Raw genomic sequence first — 26,550 nt, 5'->3', positions numbered from 1 at the left:
ACAGCACTTCTCCACTTCACAGATGTGCTCGGGGTTGTCCTTGGAGATTTCCCTGTGCAAACAAAGCTCTCTCCCCCCTCTTTCTCTCTCTGATTCCACCCCCTCTGCCTCTGTCTCTCCCCATCTCGACTGCTCTCTCCCCCCACGATTTCACACCAATGAGCATGCCGCGTGTAGCTCCCACTCACTGGCATCAGAAACACTAGATAGCTTCAGTCCTGAGCTGTCCAATTTCATACGAATACAAACCAGCATTGGCTAGACGGAGGCTGCGTTCTGCCAAAACGCACATTGGGGATAGGCAGTGATAAAAAAAAGAAGGGGAGAAAGAGTCCTGCAGCTCTCTCACACACCGGACTCAAGGTAAAGGATCCATATTAATTTATTGGATGACAGAGTGTTATGTAATTCTGCTGTGGACACTGAGCTACAGGCATTATGCAGGTCTTTGTTATTCTTAATGGTTCCCAGAGATGATTATTATGTGCAGAATTGAATGAAAGCTTACTGGCAAATCAGGGTAAACACTGTTGATGTAGTGATGCGACGTCTTTGTGGCTAACACTGGAAACAGCAATGCAACAATTACAGGAGAGAAATGCGAGCTTCACATAGGAATGTTCTCCTGTCAGCTGTCATCCACCTAATTTTATGCTGTTTGTGTAGACTGCATGTCCAAATTTCTCCCTAAGTGGTTGCTTATTCACGCATCCTTTCAGTACCATTTCCTGTCAGAAGTATTGAAAATCAGTTCACACCCTCCCACCTTCCCTCCCTTGATGCTGTTGCTCTGAGGGCTTTTCAGTCAGGTAAATGTCACTCAGCAGAGCTATCAAAGTTGAAGTAGGGCTTTGAAGCCCACACAAGTACTACCTCAGGATGAGGTGTATCCAAACCCTTTCCATACCACTTGTGTTTCAGTGTTGGCCCCTTCTTACCCTTCCACCCATATCCTTGTCCATGACTAACCATGATACTTGAAGGTTTAATTCAAACAAATTACAAAACTACACTGTGTTCATGTCTGTGGTAAATATGGTAAGTAGGTTGGTGGGAACTTTATTGATCCTGAGGGAAATTCAAGAGACTCATTAAACGTACAGAATATACAGAAATACGAGGAATGCACACAGGGATACTCAGAGATATCAAAATTAAAAAGGCATAATTATTTCTAGAATGTATATATTAAAGCTAAAAACTGTGTAGATGTTGTGCAAGTAGGAAGACAAATGAAAATCAAATAGAACTGTATGAATTAACATAAATACCAGAGAGAGGCAGACACATCTGACTCAGTCTACAGTCACAAAATGAATCTACTATCCCCTATAAAGCTGATCAATAATCACATATTATAGTCATAAAGTTTTAGTTATTGAGCTCTAGAGGTGCTGTTATAACTATTGTTTACCTTTAGAAAGGGCTAGGCTAGCTGCAGTAGCTTCATATATTTGAAGAGTTCATTTGCAAAAGCAGATAAATTTTCAGAAAACTTTTTTATTGTTTACTTGAGATAATATCAATCAAACTGAAGTTGAGTGGATTTTACTCAGTAGAAAAATACATTACAAAATAGAGAAAAATAAATTATTAGTGTTATTATTATTATTATCTAAAGTAAACAATAAAAACATGAGCTTTCTGAAAACGGAGTTACCTGTTTTTGCAAATTAACTCTTCATTTACTCTACAAACATGAAACCAACAGCATGAAAACATCCATCCATCATCTGTACACCGCTTAATCCTTTTTTAATGTTGTGGGGGGCTGGAGTCTATCCCAGCTGACTTAGGGTGAAGGCAGAGGACACCCTGGACAGGTCACCAAGTCTATCACAGGGCTACATAAACAGACAAAACAATCACACTCATATTCACGTCTATGGACAATTTAATATCACGTATTAAACTCAGCATGTTTTTGGACTGTGGGAGGAAGCCGGAGAACCTGGAGAAAACTCACACATGCATAAGAATAACATGCAAATTCCATACAGAAGGATCCCAGGCCTATTCCGGGACGCTGCAAGGCGATGGTACTAACCACCAACTCACTGTGCAGCCCAGCAAGAAAGCAAAAACTTTTTATTTTCTCAAAATGTGCTTTTAATTCCCTAAACATCTGTTTAGAAAAATAAAATGTAACTCATGTAGAAACAAGGAAAATAATTAAAACACACAAAGAGTGAGTATTTTGCAGATACATTCAATGTACATACAGTACGTGGTGTTGATGGGAGCAGTTTGCACACACATGTAAAATGTGTTACCTGGTTATGTGGATAAACTTTAATCCTGGAGTGCCCTTGTGCACCAGTGGGCTAAGATGAATATTATGCAATGCACCCATTCAAGCTACAGATTGTTGTTGCATGTCATTCCCTCTGATCTCTCCTCATGTTTTCCACCTATTTCATCAATTAGAGCTCAGAAAGACAAAAAACAATGTCAGCTGAAAAGAGCATAATCCAAGGCGCATTACATCTCCAGCTAAATTTATTTGCTAATGTAGTAGTTGTAAATTGATATGATTGAAATGTTTTCTCTGACTCCAGGCAAGTACATTACAATAGAGGTAATGCAGTTTTTGTAATCTGCAGAACACTATATCAGCTCCGTTTTCATCATGGTACGTTTTGTTTGGTAAAAATTGATTCTGTGGAGATCTTTGACATCCAGGTCTGAAGATTAACCAGAAAAACCAGAACACTGACTCTAGACCAGGGGTCGGCAACCTTTAACACTCAAAGAGCCATTTCGACCCGTTTCCCACAGAAAAGAAAACACCGGGAGCCGCAAAATCCTTTTGGCATTTAAAATGAAAACACTGCATATATCGCTTTTTACCTCTATGCCCTCAGTCGTGATTAATTAATTGCAAAGTCTCTAATTAGATTCTTTTTTTTTAAATTGTGTCCTACCACGAATTTCTTACTTGGTTAATGTCATTTTTGCTCTTGGACCTCATATGTTACGTAATGTTAGATGGAAATCAATAATTTGCGAATGTCTATTTAACTTGTAAAATCTATTTATCTTAAGCTAATAACTTTTCTCCGGTAAGTCGCTGCCCCATTTTCCAAGACAACACTCCTGGACGTGACATCGAGCCATGCTCTCGTGAGCAACATCATATTAACCTGACATCAAAGAGTAGATACTGAGCAAGACAATTATCCGTAGTTTACCTTAGTACTCAGGAGTACCCGACACAATGCAGGATTCTGCTGTGAAGGCGGAGATGTGCAGCGGTGGTGTATTTGCGACAATTAAAAAAGAAATTTGAAGGAGCGACGGCTAGGATTTAGGAATGATGACCCACCACTGCTGAATGAATGTAGAGCAAACACTGGGATCCGAAGATCAACAAGACTCCAGATGAATACACGCAGGGCGGTGAGTGTCGGAGATTGAGGGCTGGAACGCATATTTTGACAGATAAAAAATTAAGACGTTTTATTTTGATGTCACAAGATCACCATAATTTTCAAATTTAGAATTACATTTTTAAAATTAACAATCTAAAATAAAAGAAAATTTAATTAAATAGCCTGTTGATTATTTATTTTTGGGGCTGCTCAGTGGGGTAGTGATTAGCACTTTCGCCTTGCAGCAAGAAGATCCCTGGTTCGAATCCTGGTCTGGGCCTGGGATCTTTCTGCATGGAGTTTGCATGTTCTCCCTGAGCTTGCGTGGGTTTTCTCCGGGCACTCCGGCTTCCTCCCACGGTCCAAAACCATGCTGAGGTTCACTGAGTACTCTAAATTGTCCGTAGGTGTGAATGCGAGTGTGATTGTTCGTCTGTGTATGTAGCCCTGTGACAGACTGGCGACCTGTCCTGGGTGTCCCCTGCCTTCGCCCGAGTCAGCTGGGATAGGCTCCAGCACCCCCCGCGACCCTAATGAGGATAAAGCGGTGTATAGAGGATGGATGGATGGATGGAGGATGGATTATTTATTTTCCAAAGTTACAGGGAGCCACAACAGAGGGATGAAAGAGCCGCATGCAGCTCCGGAGCTGCGGGTTGCCGACCCCTGCTCTAGGGACACAAGTTCCTGTTGATGTTTTTCAAATGTAGTGAACATTTTTGACAAAACAAATACTAATACTACGGATTACAACAACAGCATATAAATCCTGTTGTAAAGTGTTTGAGAGACAAAGGATTGTAGGTCTACTGTCATGGTACGCAGCAGTATTGTCACCACATGCAGCAGTTCAAATAAGTGAGGAAGTGCACCAGTGTAGCTCAGCGGTACAAGTCAGGGTGCGCTTGTTACAACAGCAGTTTAAAATCCCACAGAGGAGAAATGCTTTCAGCAGACACAGTGACGAGCCTCAGAGTGAAGCCTTTTTCTGCAATTCAAAATAAATCCCTGGAACAAACTGATTACATAAATGGCTAAAGGCGGGATGAGCGATAAGAGACATGCACTCAGTCTGTAGCGCTGAGCGGCTAAAGCTGAAAGGAACAAAGCGCTTTAGCACCCTGACCAACAGGCTCAGGTAAAATAAAAAATAAAAAAATCACTAAAGCTAAACCTCCATCACAGGGTTTGTTACACAAGGTGGTGAGGGTGACTGGTTGCATGTCCTAATCCAATGCAATATTCATGGTGTTTACAAACATGTTGCAGCCGTTTCACTGTTCTTCAGGCAGCCACAGAAATGACAGATTGTTTTTAATGCTTCCTCCACCTCATCAGAACTCTGTCACTGCTCTGAAAATTTTGCCTCCAGTTCAAAATATCAAAAAGCTTATTTTTCTTTGCTTCATTGCACCAGTGTGTCGAACTCATTCCAAAATCATAATAATGACACAGTAATGAATTCTTCCCATCCACAGGCTAACACTACCCCAAAAGGGAAATTTAGCAAGGCACACATGAAAGTCCTTTCAGTCCAGTCACATCTCATCGTGTCTGGATTTAGCCTACAGTAGATGACAAGCTCTAATTTTATCACCAGGCAAAATGTTCTCCAGAAGCTAATGAAAGTCAGTGGTGTGCCCTTATCATCTTCAACACGCATGTGCTTTTAATAGAGCTGTCCAGCCACTGGCAGGCAGATTTACTTGAGCGTAATCTGACATAGTTGTGAGTCATATACATGGCCGTAAAGTGGAAGCCTTGATTGCCCTCCCTGTATGCCTGAGATGGGTGACAGCAGTTTGGGCTTCAGGCTGTCACTTTTGAGAACTGTGCCAAGTAAAAGCAGAGATGTGTAAAAGAATATTCAGATGCAGAGTATCAGGATGTTAAGAGTTATGCCATATTGTCACAGTAAGTGTAAAAACAGCTGTTCTCCACTGTTCTGTGCTGAAACAAAGAGAATCGTTTTGTGTCCGATTGTGGTTGATTTTGAGTATTTAGCTGGAAGTTACAATAATGATTTTATATTTCGAAACAATAAATTAAATGGCTGCCACTAAGAAGCCTTATCAACTTTATGAATCCAAAACATGGTTCTAAGCAGCTACAAATCTTGATCGCTGCCTTAACTATCGACATTTCTTCTTGTTACTCATCAGCTGGCCAGACAGATGCTTTTGCAACTGACACCACAGAGGGCTAGCTTCAGGCTCAGGATAAATCCGCCCTGTGATTGGTTGTCAGGACATCTGATCTATCAATTAAATCAGATACATGAGAGTTTAAAATCTAACATTTTTATTGACCTTTCTACAGTAATAAATGGATGTTGTTTGCAGAAACAACACATTTGAATGCAGTTGATTAGCTTTGCGGATGACGTTCCCAGTAGGGATGGTGGACTTTATTTAGCTGTTTTTCTCTTTATATTGTAATTTATATTGTTTACACGCTACCATTCAAAAGTCTGCCGTCACTCAGGCAATTTCATGTTTTCCATGAAAACTCACATTTTTATTCATGTGCTAGCATAACTGCAAAAGGGTTTTCTATTCATCAATTAGTCTTTCAACACCCCCAATGAAACATTAGAACAGAGGAGTGATGGCTGCTGCAAATGTTCCTCTGTACCTCTATGTAGATATTCCATTAAAATCAGCTGTTTCCAGCTAGAATAGTCATTTACCACAGTAACAATGTCTAGACTGTATTTATGATTAATGTTATTTTCATTGGGAAAAAAATGCATTTCTTTCAAAAATAAGGACATTTCTAAGTGACCTCGAATTTTTTGAATGGTTGTGTACATCTGCTAAGCTTTTACACCTCACTGGACCTGACTGTATTGTAGTGTAGAACGCTGCTGAATACCTCAATTTCTTTCAAGATTAATAAAGTATATTTTGATTTCATTTGATGTGATTTAATTTTATTTCATTTGATTTGGTTGATTACAAGCAATAACAACTGTTAAAGTGAAGACATAATTTAAATGTCATGTTTAAATTCAGTCATTCATATATTAAGACAAATCAATGATGAATTAAAAATCAGTGCTAAGTCCTGTCAGCTGATATTCTGCAGTGGACAAGAGATGTTGTTTTACATCGTATGCAGCGTGTGGACAACAAAAGTGACAACAGCAAACCACCTTCCAGCAGGACATTGATCAAAATGACTTTACCGTGGTAGAAGAGAAGACAGTTATCAACATTTGTAGAGCAAATGGGAAATATTTTTAGGTTTCCAAACAAGCTGCACTGACTGATTATGTACAGTGTCGTAAGGACTGTGGAGTGCATTTGTATTCTTTGAGAGATTAAATTATAAGCTGCTGGCGTTTGTGAAGTGGACACAGATTATGCTGATGCACAATAAATAGATGAGAAGCAGGGGGGCTACATTATTTTAAGCACACATGAATGTACCTTTCTGAGGAGACAGTGGATGGAAATAGTACCTGTGCATTATATGCTGAAAAGCTCCTGGACAGCTTTATCCCAGATTGACTCTTGCAGTGAAAAATGTGTTCAGGTGTCCTCACAGGAAGTCTCAGAGGACTGACGAACAGTGAGGTTATGGAACATGATTCATCAAATAAGGAACATGACTCACTGGACAAAGTTTTTAAATCCTTGACTAAAGTGATTTTTAATCATCCGTGTCTGAGCTCATTGCTTCCGTTTATTTTTAAAAGCAGTTTTTAAAAGAAAACTGACTGGAATATTATGTAACTAGTTCTAAATGTCACGGTGGAAAATGTATGGAAAAAAATGTAAATAAGTCTCTGGAGCATTTTGAACATTCACCATTTTCTAATTTGATTTTGTGACAAATAATGAAAGTCTGTGCAGACTTCTGACAAAACAAAGACAAAGCAGTATATATATATTGTTCTTGTTCAAATAATGCCATGTAGAATTAGATGCACATCCTTAATCCCCTTATTTTGCGTGTCAGTACTGCTGCACTGCTCATTATTCTGTCCCGTCAATAAAAAGAACAGCAGACAAATGCAATTCTGCTGATTTTGCTACATCAGCAAGGACCCAGCAAAGTCAAAAACGGCTCTGTGTGCAGCTGCTAGTCACAACCAGGATTCTTAATTCATCTCAAGTACCTGCTTTCATTGTGGTCCAGTTTTCATTAAGAAAAAAAGTTATCCGAACAGATGCTACAAGCTGCTTGAGAATATTTGCACAATTAAATGAAAAGATGACTCCAATGTCAATAAAAACAATACAAAAAACCATACAATGCAAAAGTAGTTACTAAACTTAAATGCACCTTTGACTCATGTCATCGTTTACAGCTGACACAAGGTCTTTTGTATTTTTTTTAATCTACTGTGTATTCCCAGGAGCGTTTTCTGAGCTGCCGTTGACTCGGCAGGACTGTTTGCTGTAAACAGCGATGGTCAGGATCCTCTGGCTCTTGGAAAATACACACAGCAAGAACCAAAAGTTTTAGCCAGTCTACTTCATTTAAAAGATCTGATAACCTCTAATGAAAGCTCATCATTTAACTGTTTTATTCGTAACTGCCTTCTTGACACCCAAGGATGCCTTTACAAGAAAAAGAAATGCCAACAGAGGCAGGCAAAAACGATACATTTGCACTTTTACAAATTTTCTTTCTCATTTCTGGCTTTTTTTTTTTATTGGGTAGAAGGTAGGAGCCATGCTATTTGGGCTGCAGGTGTTGCTGGATCTCCTAGTTGTGCGTGCACACACATCACATCTCCAAGTGACAGAAATAAACCCCAATCAGCTATGACTTCTCCTTCTGTCGTTGCAAAGGCTGCAAACACATCGGAGGCTGACAACGTACTTCTGTGGGCAGTTGGACTTCCGCTGTCAGGGAAGAGCACACTACACAAATACACACAGGCAAACACACAAGTGCAAGACCACAGTTTTGCTCCTGTGACTCAAGTCCCAAATCTGACAATTTGGCGGTCGAGAGGAAGGAGACATGGACAGTTTGCCAAAACTCAACTGCTGTTCATTCACCCATGATCATCTGAATCACAGAACATTTTAATTAGCCTGAAACAGCCAAACCGGACTCTGGGAATGAATGGAGAGGAAAATGTAGACAATTCATTTCATTACTTCTTGAAACATTTGGCAGCAATTACAACAAAAACTGAGAGATAGCCAGTGCTTTGGGGGATTTAGACAACCACGTCTTCTGCTTGCCTTTGTTGCATTTCAGCTATGATAATCTGAGCATTTAATAAGCTAATGCTTTTCTCTTTTGTTTCTTTTACACTCTCTCTTATGAATATAAAACAACAGTAGTAGATTTTTTATCTGCTGTAGCATATTCAAAGATACTGTTGAATGTTTTTCTGCAAAACCGTGTAATTATTTGCCACAGTCAGCATTTAGAAAATACCTCCTGAGGAACTTGATGATTCCCTGTGTATCATTTGTTTGAGCTTCTTTGACCCCTCATTCTCCAAGGAGCAAGAACTCCACACAGCAAGGTTACACAGTGTCATTGAGACAAAGCGGCCAACGCAGCTCAATGCTTCTGCAGAGATAAGACGAGCGAATTACTCTGCGAAGAAAAGTGGAGGGGGAGCAGAGAGTGAGTGAGTTAATTAACAAGCCTGTGGATTCATTAATTAACGGATGTGTGAGGCTCTGGGGAGGCAGGAGGAGTCGGCGATACTGGGATGCCTCAAAGGGAAGTCAGAAGGAATATATAAAGAATATTGGCAAAAAATATGCTGAGGTTAAAGGATAATTCTAAATTTTCTGTGAGTGTGATTGTTTGTCTCCATGTATAGTCCTGTTGACAGACTGGTGACCTGTCCAGGGTGTCACTACCTACACCCTAAGTCAGTGGATAGACTCCAGTCTCCCGCTACCCTAAAGAGGATTTTGAACTTTCTGTTAATGGTAGTAAGGAACCAATACAATTTTATTGGCCTGTAACTATAACTGTCTGTAACTATAATTTGGTAAGTGTCTTTTTTTTCTCATGAAATATAAGCTTTGTTTCAGATTTTGGCACAGTTGTAACACACTACAGTGCTATATATAAACAGTATGAGGCATGTGGAGATTGGTCTGAAGTAAAAGGGAAAAACGTGTTGGTATATTTGGGCACAGCCAAATGTCTAAAACTTTGACTTGACAAGTTGCCTGTTTTTACTTGCGCTCTGCCAGGAATGAGAGCAGGGATGTGACCTGTACTTTAGATGCTCTTTTAGAACTTGGGAGAGGACCTGTCACACACACGTGCCCTCTGCTTTTAACGTCAACACCAACGTCACTGCAGATATGTTGCACCTGAGCAATCCGTGCGCACTGAGTCGTGCCATATATAAGGTCGTCTTTTAACTGACACTGTCCACTTACTGAAACCTAGCAAATGTGTTTCACCATTTTCAAGCAGTAGGATTCTACAGAGCATGTTAATGTCAATTTGACTTGTGTAAATCAGTGTAAGCCATTCATTATTGCTTTTGTTTCAAACCCCCCTTTGCAGTGTGTGAGCATAATACAAAAATCTACTTTATAGAACTGCAGTCTCTTGTCAGCACCCAGAAATGAGGACATGGAGGCAGAAGACATCTAAAAACCTGCATTGCACCAAGTTAGTAACATCAAACAAGACATCCATACACACACACATAGACACAACTTCCATGATCTAGATTTTAACTCTTAATCCAACAACCCCACCAGGCCATCTTACATTCTCAAGGTCTGGCGGATGTTGCCCGCTACTTGAGATTCATGATGCGTACTGGTATATTGAGACGTTAGAGTGCTGTTGCTGTTTTTAGCCTCTTTCCTCCAGGAGTCGGCCTTGCTGCATGGCTGAATAGAACATGCACTTGCTTCCTCCTGACTACATGGATTTGTCAGAGATTTTTATAAATAGCTCAGCAACAGCACGTGTCTCCAGCATACTGCAGACAAAGAATGTAGCTCACAACGCAACGGAGACAGAGATTTGTCAAAACAGAGGAGAGACGAGCAGAGAAGACATGATAGCAGCAGGAAGAGCTATTGTCATGGTATTGACAGATTAGCACACATTTAAACAGACCTATCAATATGGCCACGTCTCCTGTCACTGACTTCACATGACAACTTTCACCTGCTGAAAATGGCACATAATTGCCACACATACAAATGTGGCCATTAAAATGTGTTAAAGGCTGGTTTCCATTTCCAGCACTAATGGATTAAATCTACTAAATAACGTGGCAGAATTTTCATTTAATTTCCATGTTTCAATGCCGAATAAGAATTCATGACCAGATGTGTTTGCTTTACATCAAATGCAATCTACACAATCTAGCTTTTACTCATTATCACTCATGGAAGGGGATGCCTACATGAAGGCACTGTTTTGTAGGGAAAACCAGCTTAATTTAAGCTGAGCATAGTTTAATTGTTTGACAATGACAAGGATAAGACCACACAAGCTCAGATTACTCTTCACTGGTGCAGTTTCAGTACCAAAGCAATTCTTTAGCTTTACATTTGGGCATTAAGACAAGATATATCAAACATACACTGCCACTCAAAACTTTGGAGTCACATAAATATGTTCTTTTGAAAAGAAACAAAAAACAACATTTTTCAATGAAGATAACATTAAATGAACCACAAATCCAGCCTAGACATTGTTAATGTGGTAAATGACTATTCTAGCTGGAAACGGCTGATTTTTAATGGAATATCTACATAAATGTACAGAGGCCCATTTCTAGCAACCATCACTCCTGTGTCTAATGCTACATTGTGTTAGCTATGGTGTTGAAAGGCCTAATTGATGAGTAGAAAACCCTTGTGCAGTTATGTGAGCACATGAATAAAAGTGTGTTTTCATGAAAAACATGAAATTGACCCCACTCTTTTGAACAGTAGTGTACATACAAATATAAGGCAATGTGATATATTTACCACAAAAAGACAAGATCTGAAATGGACAAACGAATAAAGCACATCAGACAAAGGAACAGAAATGCCCATCCAATTACAGTGCAGTACAAGATATGAAGAGTTATGAATGGTGAGTCAGTCTGTCCATCTATTAGTTCAATACAGACTAAGATATCTCTGTTTCTACAAGCTAGTAGGCCATGAAATGTGGGTACAGATATTCATGGTCCTCAGAGAACGACTCACATCATAGACGATTCATTTCTGGAGCTTCTCTCAGTCGTTCTCAGACGATATTGTGAATTATATGCTGGTTGATTGTGATCCACTGAGGATGATTGTATGATAACCATTTGAAACTCTTGAACAGCTAAATGTGGCAAACACTTAGCAAGCCTCCACGATCAGAAACTCATTTTCCATCGAGGTTCTCTACGATATCTATAATGAAACTGCTGAAATGTCACAAAAATTTCTGATTTGATGGCCTTAACCAACAGGTAAAGAGTCTGTCTGAATAGCATGTTCAGTCAGAGTTAGTGTCGGCGGTGCTGCCATCATTGTATCAGAAAGTCATCCCAACAACACTCTTTTAAAACTTTCTTGACAACCAATATAAAACTCAGCAACCCTCACCAGTGAACTCCGCTTAACTCAAACTCTTAAAATATGCCCACACTCAAAATAGCCCTGCGATGTGTTGCAAGCCTCTCGGAAAATAACTATTCATTAACAAAAGTAGTGCATCTTTCAGATTATGACTCACACGACATCAAGCTACTCTTCCAGTCCAGTGCATCTCTTTTATCCATAACATCCCACACATAACCTGAGTGTTTCTGGGTCAGCTGCGTCATATCTACGCCACATCTAAAAGGAGCTGCAAAGACTTCCAGTGCTTTCAGATTTATTTTTGGTGGGGCAAGAAAAGCTTTGAAAAAGCGCATAAAACATTAACTCATCACCAAACCCAAACACAGTTAAGTGCAGGAGTGATTTATATGTATAAGTCATGTTCTCCTCTGTCGAGAATATTTAATTCACTGACTTAGCTTTCAACTTGATGGCAGCAAACTGCAAATAATTTACATTAAAAGGCAAAGCTGATACATTAGTGCAGCCCAAAAAACAAATGATAAATAAAACCCTGTCAGAGGTGGGATGGAGGACACAACGTGAAAATTTAAAGAAAGCTTGAAATTCATGAATTTGACGAAGGTCTATTATTTCCAGCCAATGGTTTTGTGTTTGCTAATGAACAGTACATTTTATGCTTAGCTCCCAATTCAAGGTTCAAACATCAGCAAAAATAAAAAATAAAAAATCACTGCTCTGCTGCACTATCATCTGAGACAATGCTATGTCAAACAGGAATACTTTGAAGCAGCTGTTGTGGTGAATGGACAAATGCAATGTTTACAAGGAGACACCATACAAATTGAACACTATTCTCAAGCTTGTCCTCACCCATGAGAACTCTCTGGAGACTTTTATGTAACAAGAGTGTCACGAAAGCCAACAAGGCATTAAGTAAAGGTAGCACTGCAACAAAGTAAGCTGATATTGCAGGGTTTCTTCTTATTAGAGCCAAAAATGATTAGCGTAGATGAAAACATTGATACCACACTAACATCAATAGAATAAATATGAAACTGTAGCCAATTAACCTTAGGTTTTTGTGTGGATGAGGCAAAAGAAATGTAATTGTTCAGTAAACAGTAGTGTTGGCATGTAGATTTGTTGCCTTTGTAAACACGGCTGCTTCCTGTTTCCAGTTTTAATGCTAAGCTACATTAACCAGCTGCTCCATGATGGTTTATGATGGATATTGTATATTGCTTGTATATGTAAATTTGGGATCACCCAGACAATTTCATGGTTTTCATGCAAACTCACATTTTTATTCTTGTGCTAACATAATTGCTCAAGAGTTTTCTAATCATCAATTAGATTTTCAACATCATTAGCTAACACAATGTAGCATTAGAACACAGGAGTGATGGTTGCTGGAAATGGGCCTCTGCACCCCTATGTAGATAAAAATCAGCAGTTTCCAGTTAGAATAGTCATTTATCACATTAACAATGTCTGGAATTCTGATTAATTTTAATGTTATCTTCATTGGAAAAAAAATTCTTTCAATAATAATGACATTTCTAAGTGACCCCAAACTTTTGAACAGTAGTATATATGTCAAGGTTTCTCATTGATGAAATAGCCTGAATTTATGGTCTCCACTTTTTTTCCCTGCAAAATAGACCTACTTTTAAAGAAATGTTTGGCATTTGATTTAGCGTCGTTATAACCAGGCCCCATCTGGAGTGACCCATGTGTCCTGGAGGCAGAACGCAGACAAATTGTCCATGACAGCAGCAGTGTACAAATGAGACAGGACAGACAGTGACAAGAGATGGCGATATGGTTTGTTTTCAGCCACGTTCAAATCTCCATTTGAGAGAAGTAGCTTTTTTTTATCACATTGAAATCACAATGGTTCTTTAAAATGGGCTTTACACTATATTAGGCAATTTATGCAACAGACTACATAAATAAGCATGAAACAATCTGTTTATTCTAACAAATAAATTAATCCAGCTAGTTTTTTTTTTTTTTTACTGCTCGATGTATTCCTTTTGATCTTATCTAGCGGTTGAAGTGCCCTAGTACAATTATTAGTGTGTTGTTACATAAATTACATACAGAAATAAAATGATGTTGTATTATTAGAATGCCTCTTGGATAATGCTGGTAAACTGTTAAAAATTATTGCTGCATTCATTTGTAGTTTTCCTTGGGGAACTCAATCAGGTAATATTGTGTTGGAGGTTTTAAAATCTGCATAATGCAGTCCAACATAAAGACTAGGGATGTTTGAAGCTCCATGCTGAACGAGTCTTACCGAATCAGTGTTTTGCATATGGAGTTGCACCTGTTGTCCAGATTCATTCCTGTCTTGTCCAGTGAGCTTGCCTAATCTCTCTGTATCTTTATTATCAGTTTATTTAGCAGGTCTCCCATCAACATTTAAGAACTTATACATACTCTAAACATCTAAACAAGCAGAAGCCAAAACATACGATTATCCACCTTAGCAACAGCAATAATCTGACAGCAGCGTTCTTGGTGGTGCTGAGCTTACAGTTAAAATGCATTTTAGTTGTGCTTTAGTGTCTACAGCTACAGTCACTGAAAACATTGATAAATACACACTTTTTTCTGCCTTGTTTTTCTATATATGTATTCACTTTACATTCAAGCAGCACTGTCAGTCCTAAACAACAGTTTGCTGCTGATGGTCCCAACTCTGTTAAAGCAGTTTGAATTGTACTTCTATACTTTTTGAAGCAAGTTTTTTTTTTTCACACTGATCCCAATTTTGCTTCCTTTGGGGTGGAAAACAACAGCTATTTGTGCTGCCTGTGAACATGGAAGGTACATTTCCTTTGTGAAAATATGTGCTTTTTTTCTGCAGGATTTGCACCATGAAGACCAGACTAGGCTGCCTGTCCAACAAATCTGACTCCTACAATGACTTCTCTGAGTTCCTGCCTCCCGCGCATGAAACCACAGCCAGGTGTCTGAAGTGAGTCTGCCAGAAAACAAAGAAAAATCCTGTAACATCCTGCCTCGGCTGTTTCTTTGGGACTAAACGTTGAGACTCAACCTTCTGTTGTGTGAAAAAACTTACTAGACACCATTCTGGCTACATGTTTAAAATTCATTTCAAAATTTTTGCAGGGGGAGTTGTTTCCTTTGAGATGTTCTTTATTTTTCAGAGGAATTTTGAGTGTAATTTATTGCACTTGTGTCAGCCTGCACACCAGCCGTATACACTACCATTCAAAAGTTTGGATACACGTTCTCATTCAGTGCTTTTATTTATTTGTATTATTTTCCACATTGTAGATTAATACTAAAGATTGAGATTTTTTGTTTACAACATAATTCTATTTGTGCTCTTTTATATTCCTGATGTCTTCAGAATTAATCTACAATGTGGAAACTAATTAAATTTTTAAAAGAACTCTTAATGGAAAGGTGGGTCCAAATCTTTGACTGGTAGTGTAGATTATCAGTTTAAATTTCTACTATCATTCAAAGTGTTTGCATGATAACACTTTTTTCTTTATTAAAGAAGAAAAGAAGTTTATTTTTTATCACTACATTGAATAAAAAGCAGTGTAAAATTAATCAACGTGACTTGGTTAGTGGGCTGCACAGTGGTGTAGTGGTAAGCACTTTTGCCTTGAAGCAAGAAGATGCGTGGTTCGCGTCTTGGCTTTCCTGCGATCTTTCTGCATGGAGTTTGCATGTTCTCCCTGTGCATGCATGGGTTTTCTCCGGGTACTCCGGCTTCCTTCCACAGTCCAAAAATATCCTGAGGTGAATTGATGATTCTAATGTATGTGTGAATGTGAGTGTGATTGTTTGTCCGTATATGTAGCCCTGCGACAAACTGGCGACCTGTCCAGAGTGTCCCCTGCCTTCGCTCGAGTCAGCTGGAATAGACTCCAGCCCCCCTGTGACCCTAGTGAGGATAAAGCGGTGTATAGAGAATGGTAGTGTCTACAGATACGGAGCCGTACCCGTAGCCTGTGGGCTACGGATACGGCACTTTCCATTTGCCAGACAGATACGGACCCGTACGTGAGTCTCGCGAGTCAAGAAGCTGCTAACCACTGCAAACTGTTGAAAGGTAAGCAAAGGTTAAGGTTAGGGTTAGTGTTAGGGTTAGGTTTAGGGTCCATACCTGTAGTACCGATGCTACGGGTCCGTACCGCTAGCGTCTACCGGGAGTCACGTGACCAGATCTCGCGTATCTGATTGGCAAATGGCAAGTGCCGTATCCGTAGTCCACAGGCTATGGGTACGGGTCCCTACCTCTAGCAACAACCATAGAGAATGGATGGATGGATGGATGGAGTTAGTTAGTACTTCTGTTTGCATGTCATACATCAGCTTGAGACTCATTAGGTCAGCTTGAGTCTCATAAGATTTAAAGTACTTTTCCATTTTCCTAATCAGTCCATTCATTTCCATGCCAAGTTACCCAGTAAGGTACATTAATCGCATCATGAACGTTGCTTAAGAAACCTGCGACAATGGCTTGGCATGTTTAGGATACACTGTTTTTTTTAGCTTTCATGCTCATAAAAATGTTTTAACATATAGCCTGATGATCCACATATTATCTACCAAGATGAAGGAGTAAAATGAGTTAATGTGTCCTTTTAATCTCCAAGATGGTGCAGGATCCCACCATGTTTCAATTCTTCATGAACAGCATTAAAATGTGAACATAGGTCAGCTATTCTTCCTCTCCTCCCTCCTGTCAACATTCTGTGAAGGCAACCAGATATTTTAAGTACTTTAAAGCCTGGAAAGGAGCAACCACTGTGATCAGAAGATACATTATACATTAAACTTGACTGCCTTTCAATAATACATACACTTCCTTCCTGTGTTAAATATGTATGAAACACAGTGGTTGGTTAGCATCTGACTCAAGCAGCTCCCTTTTTTTTATCTCTTTCCATCAGACTATCAACGGATGAAGTTGTCCGATGGTCTGAATCCTTTGATCAGCTCATCTCTCACAAATGTAAGTGAACATTTTTATTTTTTGATTTTTCAGGGGGAATAGTTCATATTGCACAACGCTGCCACCATCAACAAAACAATCTTTTGGTATTTCAATAACAGTTTCTATTTTTAACTCAGTACAAATGAAGCCTATTGTCCCTCCTTCCAAGCCCAACTTATGTAAGAGTCTCATTTCTGTGTTGTGAGGACTCGTTATAACATAATGAGGTGTGTACTCGTCTTTGACCTTCCTCTCAGACCAAACAGACTCTGGCACAGATTCACTCACCCATATCAACAGGTCATGTGTTTATTTTCTGTCTGCTAACAAGCTATGTGATATAGCGTCTGTGACATCAAATCTACTGAACCGACAAATTAAAGAGCACATCAACCGTGTTGGACTCAAATCAATTAAAATCAGATTTTCCAGGCCAATCCCATTTTACCTTTTAAGATGGTTGTGTTTTACTAAGCCTCAAAGAGGCAAATATTAAAAATGGAATATACAGAAAATTGTACATTGCACTGTGGTTTTAGATTAATAAACTGATTACTAAACTGTAAAAAGTGAAAGTTCATGTCATACTGACACATATCCAAGATGCATGTACAAAGTGAGAAATAATGTGTCAAAGCAATGCCCATGGAATATGTTGCAGGTTAGGTCGCACCAGCCTGACTGTTTCTTTTGAATACTGACATACATTTTCAATCCAATAGATAATAGCATAACCAGCTCAAAACAGTTCTAGATGGATCAACCCACTTATCTCATGATAACAAGAAATCAAGATTATAGTTGTTGTACCTTAAGATCAGACTAAATTGATCTTAGTTTGGTACAGCTTCTGAAAAATTAAATACACATATAAAGAAAAGTTTGCAATATTCAAGTTCCTGACAAAGACAAAGGGAACCACAAAAGCACTCAGAGAGTACAATACTTCACTAAGGCTGTTCATTCCCTCATATGGCATTGTCAGAAATGCAGCATGTTATTTTTGTTGATGTTTCAAAATAGAGCATTTATTCATGAGTTATTGAAGATCAGAAACCAACATAGAATGTGTCCATTTTATATAAATGTACCCCCAAACAACATGATCTTGCACTCAGCACAGATGTGTGTTATACAAGTGTACATTATGTACGGATATCGAATCACGTGACCTAAATATGTACTGGGCAGCAGGAATTCATGAGATTCAGAAACATGCCCACAATTTAATCACTTGTTCCTTGTATCGTTTCTGATGGGTAAGTCCCGATAAGTCCGTAATAGTGGATTTGTAGTAGGATCCCACTCATGTGATCGTCAGCAGGTACTGTAGATGACGTAGTGTTCACTTGTTGACGCTATCTCACAGTGATACAGAAATCTTGAACAAATCCGTGGATCCAGACTATAAGCTGCATCACTACCAAAATCTGATCACTTGGTCCTTGTGCCATTTCTGACCTTCCCTGCAAATCTCATCCAAATGTGTTCGTTTTAGAGTATTGTTGCTAACAGACAGACACACCAACAGACAGACAAGTGTCGATTGTGACATAACTCCACCACGATCCTTGGCAGAGTAATTAATATCTATCATCAATTAATCTTCTGTTGTTTCTTCGTCTAATTCACATAGTTATTTTGATTTTGAAACTTCACATTAGACAAACAGGAGCTAGCGAATCTTTGCTGAATGACGAATGTGTTAAACCATAAATACACTATGAGAATACATTTTGTATGATCAGAACCAGTGCAGTGCCTGTTTATTATATGCCTGCTCAGAACACCACAAGTGCCACGTTGTGAGATATTCTGTGGTGTACAGTTTGTCTGTCCACAGGGGCCCCTAACAGCCTGAGGGCCCCATGCGGTTGTCTGTCTTGCCCATTCCCATGCTGTGATGACAGTTGTGAAACCAAAGCAGAAAGCAACTTTTAGGCAAAATTTTAGACCCCTCATCCAAACAACTTCTGCCAAATGTGAAGCAGAGCAGGTGGTTGCTGACAAAAGTGGAGAACACACACACATAGAGATACATATTTTGATGATATACCTGCTAATCCAGCTGCTGTCTTGACTGGCTTGTTTTAAAATTCACTCACTTCCGAATAAAATATTCTACTAAAAACTCCACTGGAGTTCAGTTACACCCATGTTGAATGTAAAGTCAAAATCCATCTACATTATTTTGTCATTAAATTTTCATGATTGGTGGTCCGTGTAGACTTTGAATGTTTTTATAATATCTGTTTCTAATTTAGACATGCTGAAAGTGCTTCACTCTGAGCTTCCAAGACTAGGGTGCACCAGTTTCACACAGGTCTGGTGGTCCAAGTGATTACCTCAATCATGTCAAAGGCTGCACTAGCCAATGGTTTGAGATATCCAGCCGCACAAGAAAGAAAGCTGCTTCCTCAACATTCTGTTTTGTTCAGATTGAGGTTGTGACATAACATGTTGGTTTGACATATAAACACGATAAAAGTAATGGTGCCCAGGGAAAATATAGTTTTTTACAGAGCCAGGAATAGAGCCTTCCCTCAGCAGGGAGACAGCGTGACACACCTGTGTATCCTGTTTCAATTGACTAAGCATTTAGAGAGGTGCACAACAACATGTACATGAACACACCCGGAGACACATACATAACACGAGTAATGTCAAAGCAATAGAGACACAGTACTGAATGTTCCCTTGGGAGGTTATCACATTCACACTATCCTTAATTTGATTTTAAAGGAGGAAGAGTGCATTACACCCGGATCCATTCTTGTGTAATTCTTATGCGTGTAAAGCTGTGTGTGTGTTTGCTGGGGTCTTGACCTGCACACACTGTCTGCTCTCAGATGTCTTGTTAGTACAAGAACTCTCTGTGAAGTTGACAATCAATAGTGCTGTGCTTTTTAAGCTTGTTGCATCAGGGTTACAGTTAGTTCACATCGTAGCTGAGGCTCCAGAGTAACACGCAACCAACTTTTAATGTGAGCATTTCTACATGAGCATATGGGTAATCTTTGTAGCTTGTCAAAAATGTGCTTTTTAAATAATATCATGACTGGTTCCAAAGTGCCACATGATCTCTCCTGAGTCTCCAGTGATTTCTGTAGCCCCAGCTGCCCTGCATCGTCTCTGTTACTCCCAGATGCTCCTAATTGCGCTGATGTATTTAAGCTGGAGTCTCTGGGTGATTTATTAAGTTGCAGAAAGGTTATTTGAGTTTGTCAGGTATAGTTTTTATTCTACTCTCGATTCTTGCCTTAACTCAGCCTTCACTTTTTTTTTAAATGCCCTCGTTTGTCTCCTGCTGTGAACAGCCCATGCCCATCAAGCTATTGATCTATAACCCCTTTTCTTTTTAAAATTAAACAGGCTTAATACTTCAACAGTGTTTGTCCTGCATTTGCTGGTGGCTCTGAATTGGTACATCCTGTCAAATATTCCAGCAGATTTTCAAAATGTTCAATAAAGCAAATAAATTACCCTATTACTAAAATAAACTAGTAATGAACTTTCCTGTACAAAATTGACTTCTGTTAGAGATGCAAATTCTTTTTATTGAAGTACATGCCAGATGATTTTACTCTTTTTAGGTCCACCATTGTTGATATTACACTGAAGACACAAATGGTTTTCCCTTGTATTAGGACAAATTACAGTAGACCAACATGTGCCCTGTGTCAGTGTAAACCTGTTCTTGCTGTACACTCATGAGAATATATGTTCCAGTTTGAGTAATGAACCAGCCCCTCTGCTTGGCCAAGCTTTGTTAGATAAGCAGCAGAAATGAAGAGGGTAGAAAACAGCTTGTCAACATGGCACAAGACCGCAGAAAAACATGCTCTTCCTCTGTTAACCTCAATAGGGAGTATATTAATTGATCACTTATCTTGATGGATGAAGACAAAAAAGAGAGATCTCTCTGTGGGAGCATTTTGTTCTGACTTGTTTGTTTTCTAATCATGAGACCATTTCCTGCTTTCCCGTACAAGGCTGTGCACATACTGGAAAAACATCAACATAGCATGAGGGGTTTTATCTTGTATCATATGACCAAGCTACTCTGTGTTAAAATAAGGAATAAGAAAAACATCCATTTAAAAGGGAGTTTTCAGCTGCTGTTCTTAGAAGTGCTTTTCTGTGTTTTTTTTTTTTTTTTTTTTACCTCGTCCCTTTTTTCTCTGATTAATTTGTTCTTTCCAGATGGATTGCCTGCATTTCGGACATTTCTCAAGACAGAGTTCAGTGACGAGAATATCGAGTTCTGGATGGCCTGTGAAGAGTACAAAAAACTCAAGAGCTCAACCAAGCTATTGTCCAAAGCCAACAAGATCTTTAAGGAGTTCATTGATGTTCAGGCACCAAGAGAGGTGTGTTTTAGTGTAACTGGTTTTAAAGCATTCACTAAATGACATTAGGTATGAAGACATCAATACTGACACAACCGTTCAAAAGTTTGGGGTCACTTAGAAATTGTCTTATTTTTGAAGGAAAAGCGTTTTTTTCACTGACGACAACATTAAGTGAATCATAAATACAGTCTAGACATTGTTAATTTGATAAATGACTATTCCAGCTGGAAATGGTTGATTTTTAATGGAATGTCTACATAGGGATACAGAGGAACATTTCCAGCAACCATCACTCCTGTGTTCTAGTACTACATTGTTTTAGCTAATCGTTACAATGCTAACTGATGATTAGAAAAGCCTTATACAATTATGTTTGCAAATGAACAAAAGTGTGAGCTTTCATGGAAAGCATGAAATTGTCTGGGTGATTCCAAACTTTTAAAAGGTAGAATATATTTCAAATAATAATCAAAATATTTTTTGCATTGTTTTGTTCTCTGTTTAACTCTATCCAATAACGTCCAGTCACTTCTACCCCTCACGTAAAGAAAAAGAATATTTATCTTAGTTTTTATGTAATTTTCATAAGCATTTTCGAACATCACTATGAAAAAGGTTTAGTTAAATCTATGTAGGCTACAAAACCATCTTTGTTGGATGGCCCAATGGCCAAATGATTAGGGGACATATCATATCAGCCCTAAACACATGGCATTGAAGTGCATCCCCACATGCAATTGCCAAAATGAGTGGATCTTTCTTTCTGCTCTGAAAATAAATGCATACATCATTTCCATTTGCAAATACCAAGCGTATAATTTTAAACCAGTTACTCAGATATTTCTCATGACTAGTCTGTGAAGAAGACTCCTCCTCTTTGTCATATGACTTAATGGGCTTTTCTAAATTCTCAGATGTTGTGAACAAAGCCAGCTTACATGATTTGAGAATGATTATGTGCTTACGCAGAGGACATCAGTTGACTAGTTACAGTGAGGATCATCTCTGAATCACATATCAATGCTGATGTGAACAGGAACCAACTCTACTTCCATCTTGTTTAGCTGAGAGTGCCCCATAAGCCCTACTTGACTAAGCTTAGGAGAACTTGCTACAACATGGTGAAGACCTCACTGATTGTTAGTAGAATACAAAACATTTTCAACATTTTCATTTTCAATTGCTTTGGCCCACTGGGATCTTGTCCCCAAAACATCATCACTAATTCCACCCATTGTCCTGCACAGACAAACTCTAATGCAGAAAAGCTATTATAGGTCCTGGACAGGAGTAATGAAAACACAGTTTATTATAACAAATGGGAAATTCTGCAACTGTTCTTGAGCTCCACCAAACATTTATTTCCTCTAAACAAACTATCTGACTCAAGACAGATTGTCATTCCAATTTGATTTCACTTTCAGTGTGACTATAACTTTAAAAAGATGTGTTCGGTCTTCATCCTTACATATCAGCCTTCCTTACCTATTGGCCTTCATCCTTACAGATAAACCTTGACTACCGCACCAGGGAAAGGACCAAGCAGAGCCTGGCGGATCCCACCCCAAACAGCCTCAATGAAGCCCAAGCAAAAATCTACAGCCTCATGGAGAAAGACTCCTACCCACGATTTCTCAGGTCCAAGATGTACCAGGATATAGTCAACAGGGCTCATGCGCAAGGCCAGCGGAGGTCTGTTTAACAAAATTTGAAGACCACAGCGGACATGATATTGGACCTATACTGTAGATCGTTTGTTAACCCTTTGACATCATCTCTTAATACTGTGAATCTGCAAAAATGGGGTGACATGCTTGACTGTTTCTTTTGTCTACACCAGCTCCATGCATGCAATCCCTGTAGATAATATGTGTCTCTGTGGACTGCACTGGACAGAGAAGAGATTGGTGTTGATAAGCTAACTGTTTTACCTCTGCTCAGTGCTGGGCAATATGTCTGAAAATAGTATCACAATAAAATGATATTGTGCAATAATGATATTTATCACAATACATATTAAATACTCTGTTATCTCTGTTATTTATTTAAAGTTAGTAATGCACATAAGTCATATAGCATGATTAAAGATGGGACCATTGGACCACATGTAACATAAAGTTACATAAAATACTACAACTATTTTATCTTGCAAAAACATTTTCTGAGTTATGACTTACAGCTGCCCTAATATGACTTTAATGACCATAAAAACCAGAAAATCCAAAAAGCAAAGTGACTGTAACATGATTTTCAGATTATCTTTTCTAAAACCATTTCCAACATAAAGAAACTAAACTTTTTAAGGTGAATACTCTGAGATAATACATAGTGCGTAAAAACTGAGGACAGATGAATGACTACAGATGTCCTAAAATTATGCATATATCTAAAGCAAAACACATTGTTTATCTTGTTGAGATCCATTTTTATAATGCTAACCATTTATGATAACCATTATTGATATCTTTATTCAAAGATAGAATTGGCAACCAATATGTCTTCAACCAATATGTACTCCAATGTGAACGACTATCATATTTACCCCCTGCCTTGATAAATATGAACAACAGGAGCAGCAGTAAATATAGCACAGATATTTGACACCTCCTATTACATGTAGGCGTAAAGCACACCTTGAGTTTAGAGGAAAATCTGGAGTTAAAATGGAGGACCTTTGCATTATGGTTGGAGTAAAAACCCATAGTCAGGTTATGGAAATATCAGGGTTATTGGTTCAAAATGCACATGTTTTCTTAAAAGTTTTGTGGACCCATCCGTCCACCCCAACCTTCACCCCATTTGGACTCTGTGATTCAGCATCACTTTGCTTCTTCCTTTCACTCACATCATAAGACTTTGACAACTAGAGGGTGCTCACACAATGAAGCATGCAGTAGATATGGGTCCTAACAAGCTGGCTGCACAAATGATCTGTTGGGGCAGGTTTTTTCTCTTTTTTTCTTGGGTGGAAAGTTTTATTACAGCAGATGGTTGGCGCTTTTTGGGTCAGACTGTAAAACTGAAATGGCATCAACCCAATGACTTGGAAGAATACTTTGCCAACATTTTCACTCTCTTTCGTTGAACCTGCTTCTCCTCTTCACTGCAGTGTATATATATTTGCAAAAGAAGGTGGTTGACTTCCTCTGTATACTTTGCCTCCCTTGTAAAAGTCTAGCACACTTGACCTGACTGGATTTACTCAAGACTTTGTAATGGAGTTCTCTCATTTTTCATGACGGAGAAAAGTATAATGAGAAAACCTTCATTATCGTGTGACTTGCCAGCCCTGCCATCACTCACCCTACTTTCTTTGTAAAATAGACACTGTCGTATGCAAAGATTAGACCTGTTGTGGTAGTTTGTGTTTACATCGAACAACAAAGTAAGGGACCACTTAATATCCGAAACTGTGCCAAAATAAGACGTTGAACTTATATATTGATATTGCATAATCCTGTGTATTGTAAACTATTGCAGGTATTCTATGTGATATTAAATGTTGAATATAACACAGGGTTGGGTTTGTTTTTGCTTTCAGTTCAAGAAGTGGAGATTTGCTGTCAATTCTATTCATCTTGATGTAGATTGTTATTTCAGTGCACCCTTTTGGACCAGTCATTCATAGATAATATTTTGTTTAATTGGGCCTTATTAAGCCATGTTATGGAACAAAAATCATAAATATAATAGTTTTTTTTGGACTCCTCATTAACATTGGTCTTGAAAAAATTTGATGCAATGACTCATTATCTGCATTTGCAAAGTTCAAAAGTACTACTTTAAAAGGGATTGAAAAGGCAAACTAAAATAGAAATTGCATAACTAATTTGCTAAAATATGGAATATAATCAGCAGTCAGTACTTCATTAAACTGAATATGAAACACAGGTGCCCCGGTGCTGTTTGCAGTGCTTTTAAAGACTCAGCCCAACCCTCACAGAATCTGTTGAAAAACATGTTGTGCAAATTTCCTAAAACTACTTTCAGCATGATGCAATACTCAGAATAACTATATAGATATTATTTGACTTGTACAGTATGTTATGAAAATGACTGCAAAAAAGCAACTCCCTTAGCATTTGCACTCCTTTAAATTAACTGACTGAAAACTTTCCTGCACATTTAAAGGGTGACAAATCCTTCCTGTAGTGCATGTGTACCATATAGACCAACCTGTTGGACATGCAACAACATGAACATATTGCCATAAATGGTATGTTACTGTGTTCCTTATGAATGTAGCCTCTCCTCTATATTTTGCGATTAAATATAAATATGCATCTCTATTTTGTGGAGTGTGTGACTTCTTTTTCATAATACCAAAAGGGTATTAGAGCTACGAAAATGCATTCATCCTCTGACCAGACGGATGGATTGACCCAGTTTGTAATGACATTTTATAACTACAATGAAATACGACCGGAAAAAAAAAAAAAGCATTTGATAAAATGAAAACCTGCTAGTCAGTCTGAGTGGTCCATCACTCTATTTCAAAATGCCTTTTTGGAGAAGAGATTTAGTATTACAAGGGCTGTTTCTATTTGCCAATCTGAGAGTATAATAACTGTGACTGCTGAGTGCAAAGTTAGTTAATTGCCTCTTAACATCCTAAAACTTTACATATTTTCTGCATCCTAAGTCAGATGTTTCAGCTGATTTATCAGTGATGACTTGCACTTACTGTTAGAATGAAGCAAAACTAAAAACAACACAATCATCAAACATCGTACTATTTTTACTGTTTCGATTTTAACAGCATAAGCTTTCTTAATATTTAGAGCACTGTTGCTTTTAGTGATGGACTTGCCCACTGGACCATTACATATCCATTAACTTACCCGTTGTTGTCGATGTGTTAGTCACTCAGGGAATGAAGAACAGCATGAATGTGGGACAGCACTTTGCTAGGCAGACACAACACACACTTACAGTATCTGGGCCAGTAGACTGCAAACACAGCCAACACATATGTCACTGTGGAGTAGATCACAAGCAGAGCATCAAGTCAGCCCATAATGACCCATCCAACTTATCTGTGGTTTTGAAAGGGTCAATTACTGGAATGTAAATGGACATCAGAGAGTTAATAAAGCATGTGTAGGTGCTGCTGCCTTTGGTTAAGTGCTCCATTATCAACACCGGTGCTGTCTTGATGCTCTTGTGGTTATAAATAAGCCGTCTTTCACATAATGGGATAAATCAGCTGAAAGGCAAACACATGCACTACTTTACAAGCAGCAACTGGGAGAGTGATTGATTCCTTGTTCAAACCTTGGATTCCCATAATAAAAATGAGAGCACTGTGTTTTCAGCTTGACAAGTTGTTA

The 26,550-nt window shown here is 38.7% G+C and overlaps 1 protein-coding gene across 1 annotated transcript; it reads left to right on the top strand.

The window, feature by feature from the left end:
• Positions 1–141: 141 nt before the first annotated feature.
• LOC110960014 (regulator of G-protein signaling 8-like) lies at positions 142–25,509 on the top strand. Its single transcript, XM_022207057.2, has 5 exons — positions 142–363; positions 14,757–14,867; positions 16,825–16,886; positions 21,072–21,238; positions 22,728–25,509. The coding sequence occupies exons 2-5, from the start codon at positions 14,767–14,769 to the stop codon at positions 22,920–22,922; spliced, it is 525 nt and encodes a 174-aa protein (XP_022062749.1). The 5' UTR covers positions 142–363; positions 14,757–14,766; the 3' UTR covers positions 22,923–25,509.
• The last annotated feature ends 1,041 nt before the right edge of the window (positions 25,510–26,550 follow it).

The sequence above is a fragment of the Acanthochromis polyacanthus genome, chromosome 4 (assembly GCF_021347895.1).
Source record: "Acanthochromis polyacanthus isolate Apoly-LR-REF ecotype Palm Island chromosome 4, KAUST_Apoly_ChrSc, whole genome shotgun sequence".
Taxonomy (NCBI): Eukaryota; Metazoa; Chordata; class Actinopteri; family Pomacentridae; genus Acanthochromis; species Acanthochromis polyacanthus.
Note: the sequence above shows the minus strand (reverse complement) of the source record. Positions and strands in the feature narration are given on the sequence as shown.

Bases quoted from the DNA above. Each gene is read 5' to 3' on its own strand.
- LOC110960014 (XM_022207057.2), top strand. From the start codon at position 14,767: ATGAAGACCAGACTAGGCTGCCTGTCCAACAAATCTGACTCCTACAAT. The intron at 16,887-21,071 runs GTAAGTGAACAT...TGTTCTTTCCAG, and splicing joins TCAGCTCATCTCTCACAAAT to ATGGATTGCCTGCATTTCGG. The intron at 21,239-22,727 runs GTGTGTTTTAGT...TCATCCTTACAG, and splicing joins ATGTTCAGGCACCAAGAGAG to ATAAACCTTGACTACCGCAC.